The 16,167-nt window shown below is 32.9% G+C and overlaps 1 protein-coding gene across 8 annotated transcripts in view; it reads right to left on the bottom strand.

Moving 5' to 3' along the window:
• The window catches only part of RICTOR (RPTOR independent companion of MTOR complex 2), a 138,122-nt gene that overhangs the window by 41,120 nt on the left and 80,835 nt on the right, over nucleotides 1-16,167 (bottom strand). For all 8 annotated transcript variants that reach the window (XM_074206786.1, XM_074206787.1, XM_074206790.1 and 5 more), the window contains 8 exons: nucleotides 15,307-15,476; nucleotides 12,052-12,119; nucleotides 10,248-10,315; nucleotides 9,042-9,124; nucleotides 6,652-6,739; nucleotides 4,187-4,277; nucleotides 4,016-4,082; nucleotides 1,343-1,423 (listed from right to left, as the gene is read on the bottom strand). In XM_074206786.1, the coding sequence (XP_074062887.1) occupies nucleotides 1,343-1,423; nucleotides 4,016-4,082; nucleotides 4,187-4,277; nucleotides 6,652-6,739; nucleotides 9,042-9,124; nucleotides 10,248-10,315; nucleotides 12,052-12,119; nucleotides 15,307-15,476 (716 nt within the window). The remainder of the gene's footprint in view (nucleotides 1-1,342; nucleotides 1,424-4,015; nucleotides 4,083-4,186; nucleotides 4,278-6,651; nucleotides 6,740-9,041; nucleotides 9,125-10,247; nucleotides 10,316-12,051; nucleotides 12,120-15,306; nucleotides 15,477-16,167) is intronic.

Here is a 16,167-nt window from a genome sequence, read left to right as displayed (position 1 = left end):
TATAAGTCTGAGTGTTCATTCTGACTCTAAGGATGTCTTGGGTCAAGACTCAAATCCAAAGTCAGACTTCAAAGTCTGTAGTTCCTTACTGAAGGAATAAAAAGGTCAAAGTCAAAGTGAACTGTTCTTTAACTGTTAATTTTCATTTATTATTCAAGTGATCTCATACTCTCTACATTAAACACAATAATTATTTTTTGAAGGGAAACCCACTTTAAAGTTATGAATTTAAAAAATGCAATTTTAAAAAGTCTAGGACAAGGAGGGGAAAACAGATAGTTAGTAATACTTTCTAGTACCTGTCAAAGCACTTTTTTTACTTGCCAATATATTACAGAGGTTGGTTTGGCCAATTTTATCTTTATATACTTAAAATACGATTTTTTTTGTGCCTCCCCCCATATACTAAAGCTTATTTCCACCCTTTCCCTCCTATTATTTTGACTCCAATTTATGATTTATTAAAATATAAGTTCCTTATGGGCAATGACTACAGTTTATCCTTAAGACAGTGCTTACATAGTATATGTTGAATAAACTGTTGTTGAATTTAAATCTGTCAATCTGTTGAGCTAAATTTATACTTCTCATAATAGGCATCTATAAAAATAATACTTCTCATAATAGGCATCTATAAAAATAAAACAATTATGTATGAAGTTCTTTATACACAGTAGTAGTTTAGAGCACAACAATTTCCTGTTACATAGTACATCTGTTACATATCCAACTGAACTGCTATAGGTGGTTTATAAATTTAGGGGGTAGAAAGTTAAAGTTAAAGATGTAGATGGTTATAGAGTATCAATCTATACAGTGAGCATTAAGACTAACATTCAATTGCTTGTTAATCTAAAAAGTATGGGCCACAAGAACTATTGAGTTATCAGCACAGGTCATTAATACAAAGCACAAGTCTGTGATTTCAAAGAATGTTTCTCACAATTGCTAAAACTGAAAAATTCAACACCCTCTAGTCAAAATGATGACCACTCTCTCTGAAATTAAATAATCATGTCCTCTGAAGACAAACATAACTAGTCTGTCCCTAAATTCAATTTCTTGGGCTTTTTCCAGCAGAGTAGGCTCTGCCAGTTTATGTTCTGCTGACATAGTGTTTGAGAACCCAAGGACACCATGCCAAAAGAAGAAATAAGAAAATGACTTCAATTAAACATATGTAGTAGGCCACTACAGACTGAGATATAAAATATCAAGACACATGGAAGAAAAATTCACCCCACCATAATTATAAAGATAATTCATTCTAAATACAAATATTCATAAAGTCATGAATTTAATAAAATTATAATATGTAGAATTCAAAAGATATTAGACTTACCATGTGTAAAAGTTCCCCTAATAGAATCGTAGCTCTAATTGAGACATGATCATCACTGCTTGTTATTACTTCAACCAAACCCTTTGGGGAGAAAAAAAGAAAATTTTGCTGTAATATTTCACAAAAGCCAAGCAATGTCTCAGGATAATTTTACCAACTATAAACTGATGGTATATAATCTTGGCTAGCTTTTTTATCACTCTTGGAAAAGCTGTCTCTCACATTCTTAAGAGATCCTCATTCATAATAATGGGCAGCACATTTCATTATAGTATTCAACCAGGAAAATTACTAAAGAACTAAAATTTAATTAAACTTTTTTTTAAAAAATGAAAAATTAAACTTCCTAATAAAAATACAAATTTAAAAATGAAACACAATACCATGTTATGGACACATTAGGGTAGGTATGGCCACACTAAGCATACCCTACATGCATGCCTACATGTTTTCTATTATTACCTTTTTCATTCTCAATCTGCTTACCTTTTCCTTAGAAATCTGCTTCTTCCTCTGATTTTGTTGGAAGTATTCTCCTTCACCTACTCTTCCACATTTAACATATTAATGTCACCTTTAATTCTTCTTTCTTCCTTATCTTTCATATTTCAAAGTTACCAAGATCAAGTCTACTTCTAAAATCTCCTGCATTTAGTTTCTCTCAACTCATGCCACCAGACTAGCACCGACTTTTTATTATTACTCATAGAACTAGTGCAGTGAACTCCAGGAAAGTCAGTTCTTCCATAAGGGAACTTATACCTTCCTAAAATTTAGCATGTTAAGCAAAATGGAAATATTCCAACAGTTTATAAGGAAAGTGGGGTAAGAGGCACAAAACTCAAAAACTTTGTCAATGACATAAAAAGGATCTAGTAAAATAGCCCAGCTTAATACATGGTTAAGAAATATATAATTACCACAATAAATAAAGAGGCAACTAGTAAGTGCAGTGGAAATTGCCAGGTCTGGATTCAGGAAGACCCTAGGTTCAAATCTAGCATCAGACACTTACTGTTATACTACCCTGAATATGTTGCTTAACCTGTTTATCTCAGTTTCCTTATGTGTAAAATAGGAATAATAATAGCATCTAACGGCCAAAGAGTTGTGAAGATCAAATGAGATAATTTAAAAGCACTAAGCACACAGTGCCTGGCACATAGTAAGTATTTATATAAATATGAGCTAACATCATCATCATCATCATTAATAGTGACAGGTAGTTCCAATGAAGACAGAGCTGGCAAAGATAATTGCTATGGGTAGGAAAGTAACCTAAGTAAGTAATACAGGGATGGGGAAGGGGAGAGTGGTAAAAATGCATGAGTGCTAGAACTAGTTCTCCTCTACCCACAATTCCAGTTGGACCTAGAGATTTTTTCAATGCTGTTGTCTCTAACGATTCACAATGTGCATTCCTTTATGCCTATTTCTTGGGAGATATTACAAGCTTGTTATTTTTTCAAAATGTTTTATTTCAAGTTTCCCTTCAATATTTAAAGTTTTCTTTTTTACCTTTCCTGTTATTTTGAAGCAATTTATTTAGATTTGTGTGGGGTGTTGCATCTTTTTTCCCCTCTCAAATATGTAAAAGTTTACAAAAGCAAAAGAATAACAAAAACAACTTTGCAGGAAAATATACACTATGAACTAGAGGCTGATATATGTCTAAGATGTGCACATGCTTCCTATGTGAATTCAGTTTGGGCATGGTTTTTATGCATTCCTGCACATAAATTGACAAAATCTGCACTGTGTTCAAATTGTCCCTATTATGTCAATCACATTAGAACAAATGTGCATTTTCAAAATAAGAGTTATAACATAACTGACTGTAATTCTTCAAACCTTTACTCATCTCCTCTGCCACTCCATTTCAAAAAAAAGCTATCAGACACAGATTTCTTCTGTGTAAATATGACCATATTATTCCTCATTTCAAGTTCAAACTCCTTAGTCTGGAATTTAAGACTGTAATTAATTTGGTACAATTATATCCTTTCTAGATTATTCTCTTACTATTCTCCTTTACGTGTCAAATTTGATCAAACAATTTCTTAAGAAAAACACTGTATTACATTGGACTGCCTCTGCTTCTTGGTCCACTCTTTACTCCTTTAAATTTTTACACTGTTTTACAGTTCATCTCAAATATCACTCCTTTCACAAAGATTATTTTTATTTCCCAGTCCATCCATGATGACTTCTCCTCTTCTTGGACTTCACAGGGCAATTTGTTTGCAATTAACTATGACATTACTGGAGAAAATTTTAAGTTGTAGTTATTTGTGTGTTGCAGGTACTTGATCAGATTAGAAGCTCTTTTTTATCCAAATACTGTATCTCACCAATGTCTCACAGTGTTTTGCACAAAATAAACACTTAATGAATGTGTGTTAAACTGAATTACATTTTGTAGTTTATAGAGGATTTGTATATAAAATAGCTGACTTGATGCTTCCCTATAACAATTTCCTGAGTTAAGTTAGGAAGGAATTATTTATTAACTCTTATTTTCTAGATAAGATAAAGAAGCATTTTCACTCCTAGTCTAGCTTTCTAATACTGGCCCTCATTATATATGGATGGTGCAAATTTTGCTATTTTGAAAGAAATCATCAGAAAACATAAGGTAAATTCTGAAACAGCATTTACAATAATTTCACTTACCTCTAAAAGTCCATTTGTAATGAAAGCAGAAAGTATCAGTGCCAAATAATTATCCATGAGGTCTGGTCTAGAAATATATTAACACAAAAAAATTTAAAGTTTTCCATTATATTATAGGAAAAAATATTAATTTTTATAAAAATATGACAATCTCTTGTCAATAAATTCTACCTGGATCTGGCTCGATGGGGAAGAATAGTTTTAGCTTCAGCTGCTACAAAGCCATCGGAAAGTCTCCAACAATCTTGGAATCTACTTGGATCTAAAAAAAAAATAAATGCCACCATTAATTATAAAGAAATGTATTTATCACAATTTTTTTAAAAAAAAGCATATCTAGACTAAGAGGAAATCTAGAAGATTATCAGGCAAAATCTAATCAAAGAAAAGCTAGCAAAATTATTGTTTGTGTTTAAGTATTTATGTTTAGATAAATATTGATTATTCTGAATCAAACTGCTTCCTTGAATCATAGAATTTTATAATTGGAAGGTGTCTTAGGTAATATCAAGTTCAATTCCTATCTTGAGGACAAAATCCTTTTATAAATTCACCAAAAAAATTTTAACATCTGCCTGAATACCTCAATTGCTTGGAGTTCTATTTCTTAAAGTAGGTCATATTTTATGAGGATGGTATTACCAGTTAAGTCTTTACATTAAACTTAAATTTCTCTTAATTTATACCTTGTCTTTGCCCTCTGAAATTATATAAAAATGGGGCAAATATTTCTATTCAAAATGTATTTGGGGATCTGAGGACAGCCTGCACAGAATCAAGATGCTGCATAAATCTAAAAGTTGCCTGATCTTTTTTTCTGTTTCCCTGAAAAAAGAACTTAAATTAAGTCTTTAAGTGATAGAATCCACAAAAAGACCAAACGAAATAATTTTCCAATTTAAGATATCTTAGAAGTGCTAAAGGAAAGGTCTGCCTCATTTGGATAAAAGGGGAGCAACAGCCCAGCACAAGTGAGGTGCAGGCAAGCCAATGGGAGGCTCATAGTCACAGAACAGATCAACAACTCAGGCACTTAGATCTTGGCAGACTTGAAGGAGGTGGTGCTCAGAAGCAAAACATTGGAGAGGAAGGACAGAGTGAAAGAAGAGATAAAAGTATAAATGGGGGAGATAGGAAGGAAGGAAATATAGATTTAAATAATCATAATTGTGAAGGGAATGGGATGAAAATGCCCATAAAAGAGAAGTGGATGGCAGACTGAATTAAAAACTAGAACCCTACAATATGTTGTTTACAAGAAACATATCTGAAGCAGAGAAAGAAACAGAGAGTTAAGATGCAAGGCTGGAGCAGAATGTATTATGATTCAGCTGAATTTTAAAAAAAAGCAGAGGTAGCAATCCTGATCTCAGACCAAGCAAAAGCCGACAGACCAGTTTCCAATTTGTTGCATCGCCAAAAATTGCAACAAATATTTTTATATGGGTCATTTTCCTCTTCTTCTGATCTTTTTGAAGTATAGATCTAGTAGGAGTATCAATGGGTCGAAGAATATGCACAGATTAATACATTTTTGGTTTTAGTTTCAAATTACTTCATCAGTCTTTTTTCATATGAACGCCTTTCTAGCGACATCTTTCCCTATACTAATTAATAAAATAGAAGTGGCAAGACTTTTTAATTTTTCTATCTTGTTTTCATTTTAATGATCATTTAAGGCTGCTACGCTAAGGAAACTTAGCTTAAATCAAAATTCCTTAATCTTGGGTACTAATTCATGGAGCTATTAAAAATTATTCTCTCTCCACACAATGAAATTATGTGGACCCTGTTTCTGTATTTCTAAATAGTTTTAAAATTCACTTCACTCTGAATATTCCTTCTCTTCCTAACTGTTCCCTCTAGTTGCGTGGAAAAGACATTCCCACAAACTTGAGGTTATATCTGGATTCTGAATATTTTCTCTCTGTGAAAAATCAATAATTAATAGAGATTTTTAGTCTTTTTGAATACCAGAGAATGGGACCCTGGTTATAATTTGAAACAATTAAAATGTTAATTATGAGTCTATAATAAAGTAACTGCAATTTTTGTCATATACAAATTTTGAAAGACTATGCAACTTTCAATTTGTACATTTATGTATTTAAGTAAAAATTTTAAGCACTGAATTTGCTTATCTGCTGTTTATCTGAGATTTGGGGGTAATCAAAATAACAGAATAGGCTATAGCAACAAGTTTTTTGTCAGAAAGATTAATCATGTTTTCTAAAGAAAAAGAATTTTAAACTCTAGGTTATCGCTTCCATATTACAATTTCCCATTGGGGTTTTGATATATCACAGGTCAGGGTAAGAAATTGGGAGAATTATGCATAAGCTGTAGTTGACATGGAAAGACCCAGATGACATAGAAAAAGTTTAGATACTTAGAAATGCATAAAATATGTATTTAGCATTGTATAATATCAATACATCTTTTAATGTATAATAATTAAAATTTCTTCTCTGACACTTGGTGATGGCCACAAAATTTAAAGCAAATTTTCCATATCATGGGAACTCTACATCTTAATACCCACGATGTAGAAGGGATAACTGTATAATGATAAAATGACAATTTCTAGCAAGAAAAAGATATACATAAGTCAATCAATCAATGACTTTAATACCTACCCACACTGAGCAGCGCTTCAATGAATTCTTCAGTCACAACAGGTAGAGGCAGACGAAATATATCATAGAGAACTTCAAGTAGACCCCGCTGCAAGAATGAAGAGTCATAAATAACAATAGGCCACAGTTATCTAGCTTTTCATTTCAATCCAACAATGTTATGAGGTAGATGATATAACTTAGCACTACCCACATTTTACAGAAGAGGAGATTGAAGCTCAGAAGGGTTACCTTGCCCAGAATCACTCAATTAAAAAGCATAAAGCCAGGCCAGCTAATTAGTCACCTAATTCCAAGTCCAATGTTCCCTCTTTCACACTACGTGTAAATCCTTTATTTGACAAGAAATCTAAAACTTATTTTTAAAATCTTTGGTATATTCTTGGCAAGGAAATTATACAAACTGAAATACTAAAAATTTGGACTGTTGAGTCTATATTCTTTAAAAAGTAAACCAAACACATTGAAACCAATAGGAGAGGTAGTACTAGAAAAACTGGAGAACAGTACAGTAGCCTTACTGCAAGTCTGATTATTCCCTACTCCAGCTATTTAGCCTAGGGAGAATCAAAATATTTGGTAGTGAGCTGTAGATTTGATTACTTGTGCAAAAAGACATAGTACAGCTCTGGTCTATTATAGATTAGATTTCCTTTTTCCTATAGAACTGATTAGAGACAAATTACTAAAAATGAGAGGCTTTGAGAATGAGTGATAGGGTAATGTAACAAGTGAAATTCTCTTGGTCATAACTGTCAGGCACCTCAGATTTAGTGAAACCTGAACAATACATAAGTCAATATATACTGTATATAACAAGGAAGAATGTAGTAGCATCCTCTCTGCCTTGAATTTTTCCACTGAAACTTACTGAAGCACAAAGCAAAGAAATAGCTAGTGTCCAAAAGAAAGTTGAAGGAACAATGTCCTTTCGGTAATCAAACTTTTGTTCACAATCTGTTTCTTTAAAATAAAATTAGAGATGTCTTCTGTGTGAGGAGATCCCATTGCATAGCTTCTTCTTTTAAGCAGACTAAAACTTTAATTGCAATATCCAGTCTTAGCGAGTTGTTTGGGCACTAAAAAGTGATTTGCCCAGAGTAACAAAGCTACTGAACTACTGAGCCCACTTCTCTATCTACTATGCTATACTGCCTTCTTATTCACTCTCTTCTTTTCTATTTGCCTATTGTTTTATACATATGTACTATTTTCAACTTCTTCCAACTTCAATTCATTATACTTTGTCTTCCTTTCTTGCCTCAATCAAAGAGTAAAAGGTAAAACATTTTACAAATATTTTTTAAATTTTAAAATAAAAATATTGAAGAGAGGGAAAGGCATAGCAGGTATAGATCTTCCTTTCATTGATGTAAAGATCTCCTATTGTGGAAACTCTTTCCATCAATGTAAACTTATCACTTTAGAAACGTTTCTGGGGGTTCTGACAGGTTAACTGTTCATCTTCTTATAGACAGCTCTAAGGCAAATAAGATAAAAATAGCAATCTGAGTGCTCCTGAATGCCTCTCAAATTTATGAATGTGCCTTGTGGATGAGAGCATTTTTACAATTCTTTAATATTTTAAAAATCAGGAATACAAAGTTTGGATTGATATGGCACTTTGAAGCAGTACATTTTTCCCTAAAGGAGAAAACAAAGAAAATTGTATGGCACAATGGATAGAGAGCCAGATCTGGAGAGAGGAAGACCTCTGTTCAAATCTGACCTCAGACATATACTAATGTGATCCTGGACAAGTCACTTAACCCTTATTGCCTTAGTTTCCTCATCTGTAAAACTGAGCTGAAGAAGGAAACAGTAAAACACTCCACAATCTTTTCCAAGAAAACCCCAAAATAGAACATAAAGAATTGGACACAACTGAAAAACAACTCAACAACCACAAAAGTATTGATTACAGAACATTAACCATACATACAGGAGTATAATATAATGTATAAATACAGAAACACAGAATCTTAGCTCTGGAAAGGACCTTATCAATTACCTAGTTCTACTCTATCTTTTTACAAGTCCACTATGATCAAGTAGCTTTCTCAGGGTCAAGGCAACAAGCAAGTAAAGCTAATTTCAGAGTCTCTATTCTGACTGAAGGGGGCAGCAAGACACAGCATATTAGATTCAGAATCAGAAAATTTGAATTCGTATTCTAATTCATATCTCTTACTATAAAGTTGGCTTTTAGCAAGTTTTTTGCCATTTCTGAGCTCTTGTTTTCTCATCTGTAAGAGGCAGTTGATTTAGATGACCTTTAAACAAATATCCTTTATAAATCTAAATTTATGGTATTATCTATGACCCTTGCCAAGAAAAGGGGTATGGCTAAAAAGTTAAGGAAAAACAACCACTCAAAACATTTCACTTACCCTTATTTCCATATTTGGTATACAAAGTACCCCAATTAGAGACTGGATTCCAGAGTTGCCAGGCTTACATAAACTAATTATACCTATTTAAAAGGAAAAAACTAAAAACATTAATATCTACTGCAATCAAATACTTCAATGAACAATTATCATCTTAACAAAATATTTTAAATATTCTTGTATAAATTATCTAAACAATATTCTTTCTAATCATGACTAACATTTTCCAGTAATTATAAGTAACTTCTCTACTGAATAAGGATACAAAATTATTTTAATTTTCTTATTCTATTTTCAAAATCAAATATATATGTTAAATACTAAATCACTGTGGCTACTGCTAAATGACTTTTTGAGGAAAAAGAAAAATCCCAGAGGGAACAAAAGTGAAGTTCTTTCTTTTTAATGTAATTTTATTTATTTACCAAGTGCTTCCCAATTAACTTTTTTCTTTTAAAAATAAGGGGATTTTTTATATTTTGTTTCTTATACAACACACAGTATATTTATATCATCCTGTGGATTACTCCCCTGAAGACTCCCAGATAACCATTCCATGACAAATAGTACTTTTTAGAGAGCAAAATAAGAAATTAGCACAGTACATTGAAAAAGCCTGAAAATGTGTAGTAATTAACATCTATACCCCTCCCACCTCCACATATCCTATCTTCTCATATCTCTTCAAATTCCACTTGATCTTAATAATTATCTTACATTTATTTTTAATTTTTTTTGGTAATTGTTCTTTTCATTTCCATTTCTGTTTATTTCATTCTGCATCTTTTCAAAAGATCTTTCCATACTTCATATATTCATCGCATATAATTTCTTACAGCGTATAAAGTCTATTAATATCCTAGGTCACAATTTGCTTAGCCATTCCCTCATTATGGAAATCCACTTTGTTTCCCATTCTTATCAACTCCTTATTATCAAAGGAATTTCATACAAAGATTTTTTTCCTCACTTTTTCCTTCTTATCCATTTGTCTTCTTTCAATAGCCTTAAGATACTTAGTATTAATGCTTTCTCAAAGTTGAGTAAATTAAGCAGAGTCTCTGTCTTTAAAGGGGAAGGAAATGAAGTCTTAACAAGTACTGAATAACTTTATGAGCACAATAAACTATTTTGGAAGGGAGTTAAAGGCAACATGAAAATTCTAAAATATAAGTCAAATGCATAAGGAAGAATGAAGGAACTTACCTGCCCATGATCGGAATGTTGCTACTATTCCCATTTTACTTGCTAGGAACCGTGCTTCTCGGTCTTCTCTATTAAGAAACAGAATATTTAGTACTCAAAATGGTAAAAAATAGTAAAGTTTAAAACTTCTGAGTACTAACCATGGAAATAAATTAGGGGAGTGGAAAATGTTGAGGGGTTATCTAGTCCTGTGGTTTCACCTCTACAGGTTATTTTTCCATGTTGCATTCCCTATATATACAGTACTTAAACTCTCTTTTCTAGGTGATCTTTATCAATTTCTATTGATTCAGCTATCATCTGTATGCAGTTTAACATCTGATATTAAAATATTCAAATGTCTAGTCTTCATCATCTCTCTCTAGACTCAAAAAAACTTAGCTCTTCCTTTTGCTATTGAGAGTACCGACATTCTTTCAGTCACCCAGGTGCTCTATTAGGGATCATCATCAACTCTTTTTTCTACTTCATTCCTCATATCTAATCAGCTGACAAGTCTTATTGATTCTATTGTTTTAACATCTCTTGCATTCATCACTTTTCTGTGCTCACACACCCATTATCATTCCCCATGTAGAATTCATAGCTTTCTAATAAATATTTCTGCATAGATTCCCCCCATACCAAACTACCCTCATGCTGAAAGTCTTTCACCTCACCTCTACCACTGGAACCTGATAACTCCATTCTAAGTTCAACTCAGTTGGAGCTACTTGCTCCAAAAAAACTTATTCCTCAGTTGTCAGTGAACTTTCAACCTGTCACTGCATGTTGTACATATATTCTCCACTTATCTGTGAACATATCACATTTCCCCTAGTAATATTTAAGTGTCCTGATGTGTAGTGACTTTGTCATTTTTTGTATTTCTATTCCATACATCAGCTTGAAAAGAAATTTATGAAAATACCACTCTTATCCTTAAAGAGTTACACCCAAGGGCTAGGTGGTGCAGTGGATAGAGCACTGGCCCTGGAGTCAGGAGTACCTGAGTGCAAATCCGGCCTCAGACACTTAATAATTATCTAGCTGTGCGGCCTTGAGCAAGCCACTTAACCCCATTGCCTTGAAAAAAAAAAACCCCGAAAAAAAAGAGAGTTACGCCCAAGGCAATGAAAGGTTAAAGGACTTTCCGAGGATACACAAGTTACTGGGTAATCGTCACTTTCTAAAGGGAGCCTTTCCTGGTCTCCTGCACCTTTCTGACAGAGAACCTCACATCTTGCATGTTGTCCCTCGAAAGTAAATTCCTTAAGGATAAGGGATGTTTGACTTTTGTCTTTGGACTTCCAGAATTTTACAGTTCCCTGCACACAGCAAGCAGATAATAAATGCCTGTTGATTAAGGCAGTATTTGAATCCAAGGCTTCCTGATTTGGAACAAGTATTTACTCTGTTAAAGCTATTTCCATTTGCTTTCTCAATCCTGGTATTTCTTTTTTTTTTAGCTGTCAATCCTTTAATTTTTAGAATAAACTATAAAAATCAAATATCGTAAGACTATTCCCATTTTACTCCATATATCAATAAAAAAACTGAAAATAAGATTTACAGTTCCTGAATTTTTAATGTCCTTATAATTAGAACACTAACATTTGAATGAAATCTTAATTAAGTTCATGTTTCATTTTCACTAAAAAGAAACATTTCAGTTAAACAAGGTACGTAGAGTCATTATCTCCCCTTTAATTATCTAAGAATGCAGAAAACTGCTGATAAAATGAACTTTGAAAATTAAAAAGTAAAAATAAAGTAAGTAGCATACTGTGAAATCTTCAATTTTTAGGGAACATCTGGCACTTACTTGAGCTGTCCTTCTGCTGTGTCCGGATTATGCCTGTAGTGAAAATCTGTATATGGTGCTAAGATTCTCTAAAAATAAAGAATAGCACTTGTTATGATCATTATCTTTATAACAAATAAATTGAATTTATTTTCACTTCCCTCCAATTTTGTTCCAAGAGAATTTAAGTATCTAAACTAGGGTTAAAATAATAAGTAAAATCCAGGGCTAAATAAAGATTAATTTCTGGGAAAGTCTAATTTAAAAAAGTCTTAAAGTAGGCCTTTTTTTTATTTAAATGAGAACATAAAGTAGAAAAAATAGAATAATAAAATAAAGTAGAATGAAGTCTAGGTAATCAACTTCAAGACTAACAAAGAGAGAAGCCTAAATAAGATGAATGTATATGTTAATCAAGTTTGTACCTACCAAGATTCAAAACACAGCTTCCACTGAATGAAAAGTTTTGGGTGTTTTGGATAAAAAGTTAAATATACCAATAACTGATTTATTAAGATCATAACAAGAATACTGTTTTAGAGACAGAAGGGACATTAAGGGTCATGAGTTCAATAATTTCACTTTACAGAAGACAAAACTGAGGCCTATTTAAGTGACTCAATCAAGGACATATAGGTAAATAAAAACAGCAGAGCCAGGATTTGAACCCAGGTATTCTGATTCAGATAATAGCACTCTTTCCACTTAGCACACTATTCACATGTTAGGAAAGAGGTAATTTTATTTTTTTAGGTTTTTTTGCAAGGCTAAGGGGGTTAAGTGGCTTGCCTAAGGCCACACAGCTAGGTAATTATTAAGTGTCTGAGACCAGATTTGAACCCAGGTACTCCTGACTCCAGGGCCGGTGCTTTATCCACTACGCCACCTAGCCACCCCAGAAAGAGGTAAATTTTTGTAAATGATAAGTAAATATGTTAGGGTAAATGGTTCTGGCTTCAGCAGTGATGAATAAACTTTCCCCCCCATTTGGAAGAGGGTGAATTTACTACTTTCTTGATTACCATTCTTTTCTACTTCAGATTCAAGAGGAATTAAGGACCACTCCCCTCTGTCAAGAAAAAGCATAAGCAAAATATGTCCAAAAGTAAAGGTCTACTATGACCTTTTTTTTAGGGTTTTTTTTTTTTTGCAAGGCAACGGGGTTAAGTGGCTTACCCAAGGCCACACAGCTAGGTAATTATTAAGTGTCTGAGACCGGATTTGAACCCAGGTAATCCTGACTCCAGGGGCCAGTGCTTTATCCACTATGCCACCTAGCCACCCCTTACTATGAACTTTTAACACATTGGTAACCAGCAACCTGACTGTGGGCAAATAACCAATAGTTTACTATCTCTAAAATTTCAAAATTAGCATTTTATTCCAAATAAGATTAAGAAAAAAATTCACTTGTTAAACATCACAAATTCTAGTTCACATCCATGAGATTCCTTTAAATAATGAATGCAGAATTTGTTATTAAGGAGAATGCCATGATTCAACAGTCAAGAGTAGTAATAGGTTGGTAGTCAGTGGACCTCAGGTTCAATTAGTGACTCTATGACTTCCTAACATGTGGGAAACTGGGCAAGTCACTAATCACTCTGGCTCTCAGATTCTTTACTTTTAAACTGGAAGGGTTTGGAACATATCTAAATTTATTATCTCACAAGTCTATTAATTCACAATATAAGCAAACTTCAATTTCATAAAATTCAAGATCAAAATACTCACAGATATCTAACTCTCCATACCGAATAAATAAAACCAGATTATCAGCTTAATCCAAGAATATTCTCATTCTTTGGAACTTCATTCAGTCCTCCATTGGGACTAGGGATCACCATTGTTATTTGAAAACTTATCAACAGTAGTTTTTTAATCACTTTAATAATCCTCCACTAATCACTTGATCATCCTTTGATTGCATCCCCAATTTAAAAAATCTAGGATATAAATGATAAAAATCTGTATACAGATAATTAACCATTAGAGAATACTCTCTTACCTTTGTTTTAACCCTATAGGCCTGAATTTATCTCTTCTTAGAATTTTGAGAAAGTTCTACACACAATTAACCTCACTTTCAGATGAACTAGGACAAAGCCTAAGTGAATTAATGAAAAGCAGGAATGACAGAAAATAAAAAAAATTTGCTTCAACTGCTAACAAAAGATTTCACAGTGGACATCTTAGTCTGCCTTCCTGAATTTAAAAATGGATGAGTTAGTCCTTTCTTCATAGAAAGAACAATACTAATTTTTAGACCAACACAAGTAACACAAAAATGTTTTTGGCAGCATTCATTCATTCTATAATATTACGCATTTTCATTCCCTTTTCTAAGTACTTCCTTCCCACTGTACATACTCTGGAAAATTAACTTCCCATCATTTTATCCAGTTTTCCTTTCCTTAATGCCCAATACTTCACTGAGTATTCTGGAGTTCCTGTGTTATAGCCAAAGGGACACTATAGATTCACAGAATAGATGAGCCAAACTCAGAATCAATTCCTTAGTTATTTCAAGAGTCAAATGATTAGAGGCATATTGGGTCTGATTGGTATATACTGGGGGTGGAGTTTAAAGGTTCCCCTCTCTTGCTCTTTTAACTGCTCATTTGAACTTTTTGTTTCTGTCCTTTGTTAATGACCTTTTTCCCTGAGAAACAATGACTGGGCTATAATGCCTAGAAAGTTTGAGAGATGACTTCTAAAAGTCTTATGGTGCCAGGAAAAAGAGTTAGGAATACTTATAGAGGTTTGCTGTATATTCTTTGATCCCTGTCTTCTCATTATGGGAAAAAAAAATCTTAGTAACTTTAAAAGTCTCCATTCTGCTTTAAAGCACATATATATTCCTGTGTTTCTTTTGAGAGCACCTTGCTTCTTACCCAAAGACTCAGACATAGGTACCAAGATAATAGGTGAGGGGTGAGGGCAATTCAGTGAGGGGTAGATGAGGAGGAAAGAAAATTGTCCTTCTTTTGATCGGAGCTAATTTTATTGTATAGTCCTTTGACCCTGCCTGCCAAAGTTATCTAACCCTAAAGATGATGTTTCTTTGGGGATTACTTTTGCTAGTTGAATCCTAGAAACTATGAAATACTGTCAAATTCTACACAAAAGTGAGAACTAAGTGTAATTGGTTCAAATAGGTCACATAATAAGTGAAAACAAATAATTAATATTACTGGGTGTGTTAAATATTGTGTTGATAATTTTCAAATTAAGAACTTAAAGCTATAAAATTGAAAAGAAAGGAAAAATGTCTACCTCTAATTCTACATCTGCTCGCACATACTGTCGCGTCTTTGGATGATTTAGAAGGTGCAAAACTGTAGTAATAAGGGCCTCATTTATTCGGCTTAATTGGCAATCAATCACATTTTTCAGGATGGTACTTAGTCCACCTCGGAGAGCCACCACCTCTGGATTCTGAAGTGCTAAAGGAAAAGAAAAAAAATTTTAAATAAAAGAAAGAATAAATTGTAATAGGGAAAAAAAATCTCCTTAGATATATAAGTAATAAAAAGATAATTATAATTATGCTGAGTATGTATCAAAATGGATGACTCAAAAACAAAGACCTTTTTGCCCAGAGATGCTAAAGTGTATTGCAGATAAATTTAAAGATTATGTGAAACTTGGAAACTATATTTTAAATATTAATAATAAAATATTTATGTGAGACAGCAAAAGATCCTTTTAGACAAAAATGGCAATTATTTTAGTTCAATACATGATCTGAGATGTAATAAATCAGTCCATATGAGGTGTGACTATAAAGTAATGCTAGTGATTTAATATACCAGAGACCTTACAAATCAAAAAGTTTTGTCCCCTTCAAAGAAATTACCTTGGAAGGCTATATATTTATCCAATGCTGCAGGCCACTGCTCAAAGCATTTTTAACTCCTCTTTTGGAAATGCCTTCAAAGCCTTCATCACATTCTTTGAATATTTTCAATGGTGACAAATTTTCATCCTTTTAGGGTGGATTTGATTTTTGGAAACAGCCAAGAGTCACTTGGAGCCACGTCTGGTAAATAAGGTGGGTGGATTAAGCTGAGTAATACTATTTGGGGGTCAAAATCTTTTTTTTTTTTCACAGAAAATTCACTATAAGTTAGAATA

Source organism: Macrotis lagotis, chromosome X (assembly GCF_037893015.1).
Source record: "Macrotis lagotis isolate mMagLag1 chromosome X, bilby.v1.9.chrom.fasta, whole genome shotgun sequence".
NCBI classification, from domain to species: Eukaryota; Metazoa; Chordata; class Mammalia; order Peramelemorphia; family Peramelidae; genus Macrotis; species Macrotis lagotis.
The sequence above is the reverse complement of the archived record's forward strand: the minus strand, read 5'-3'. Positions and strand labels throughout refer to the sequence as shown.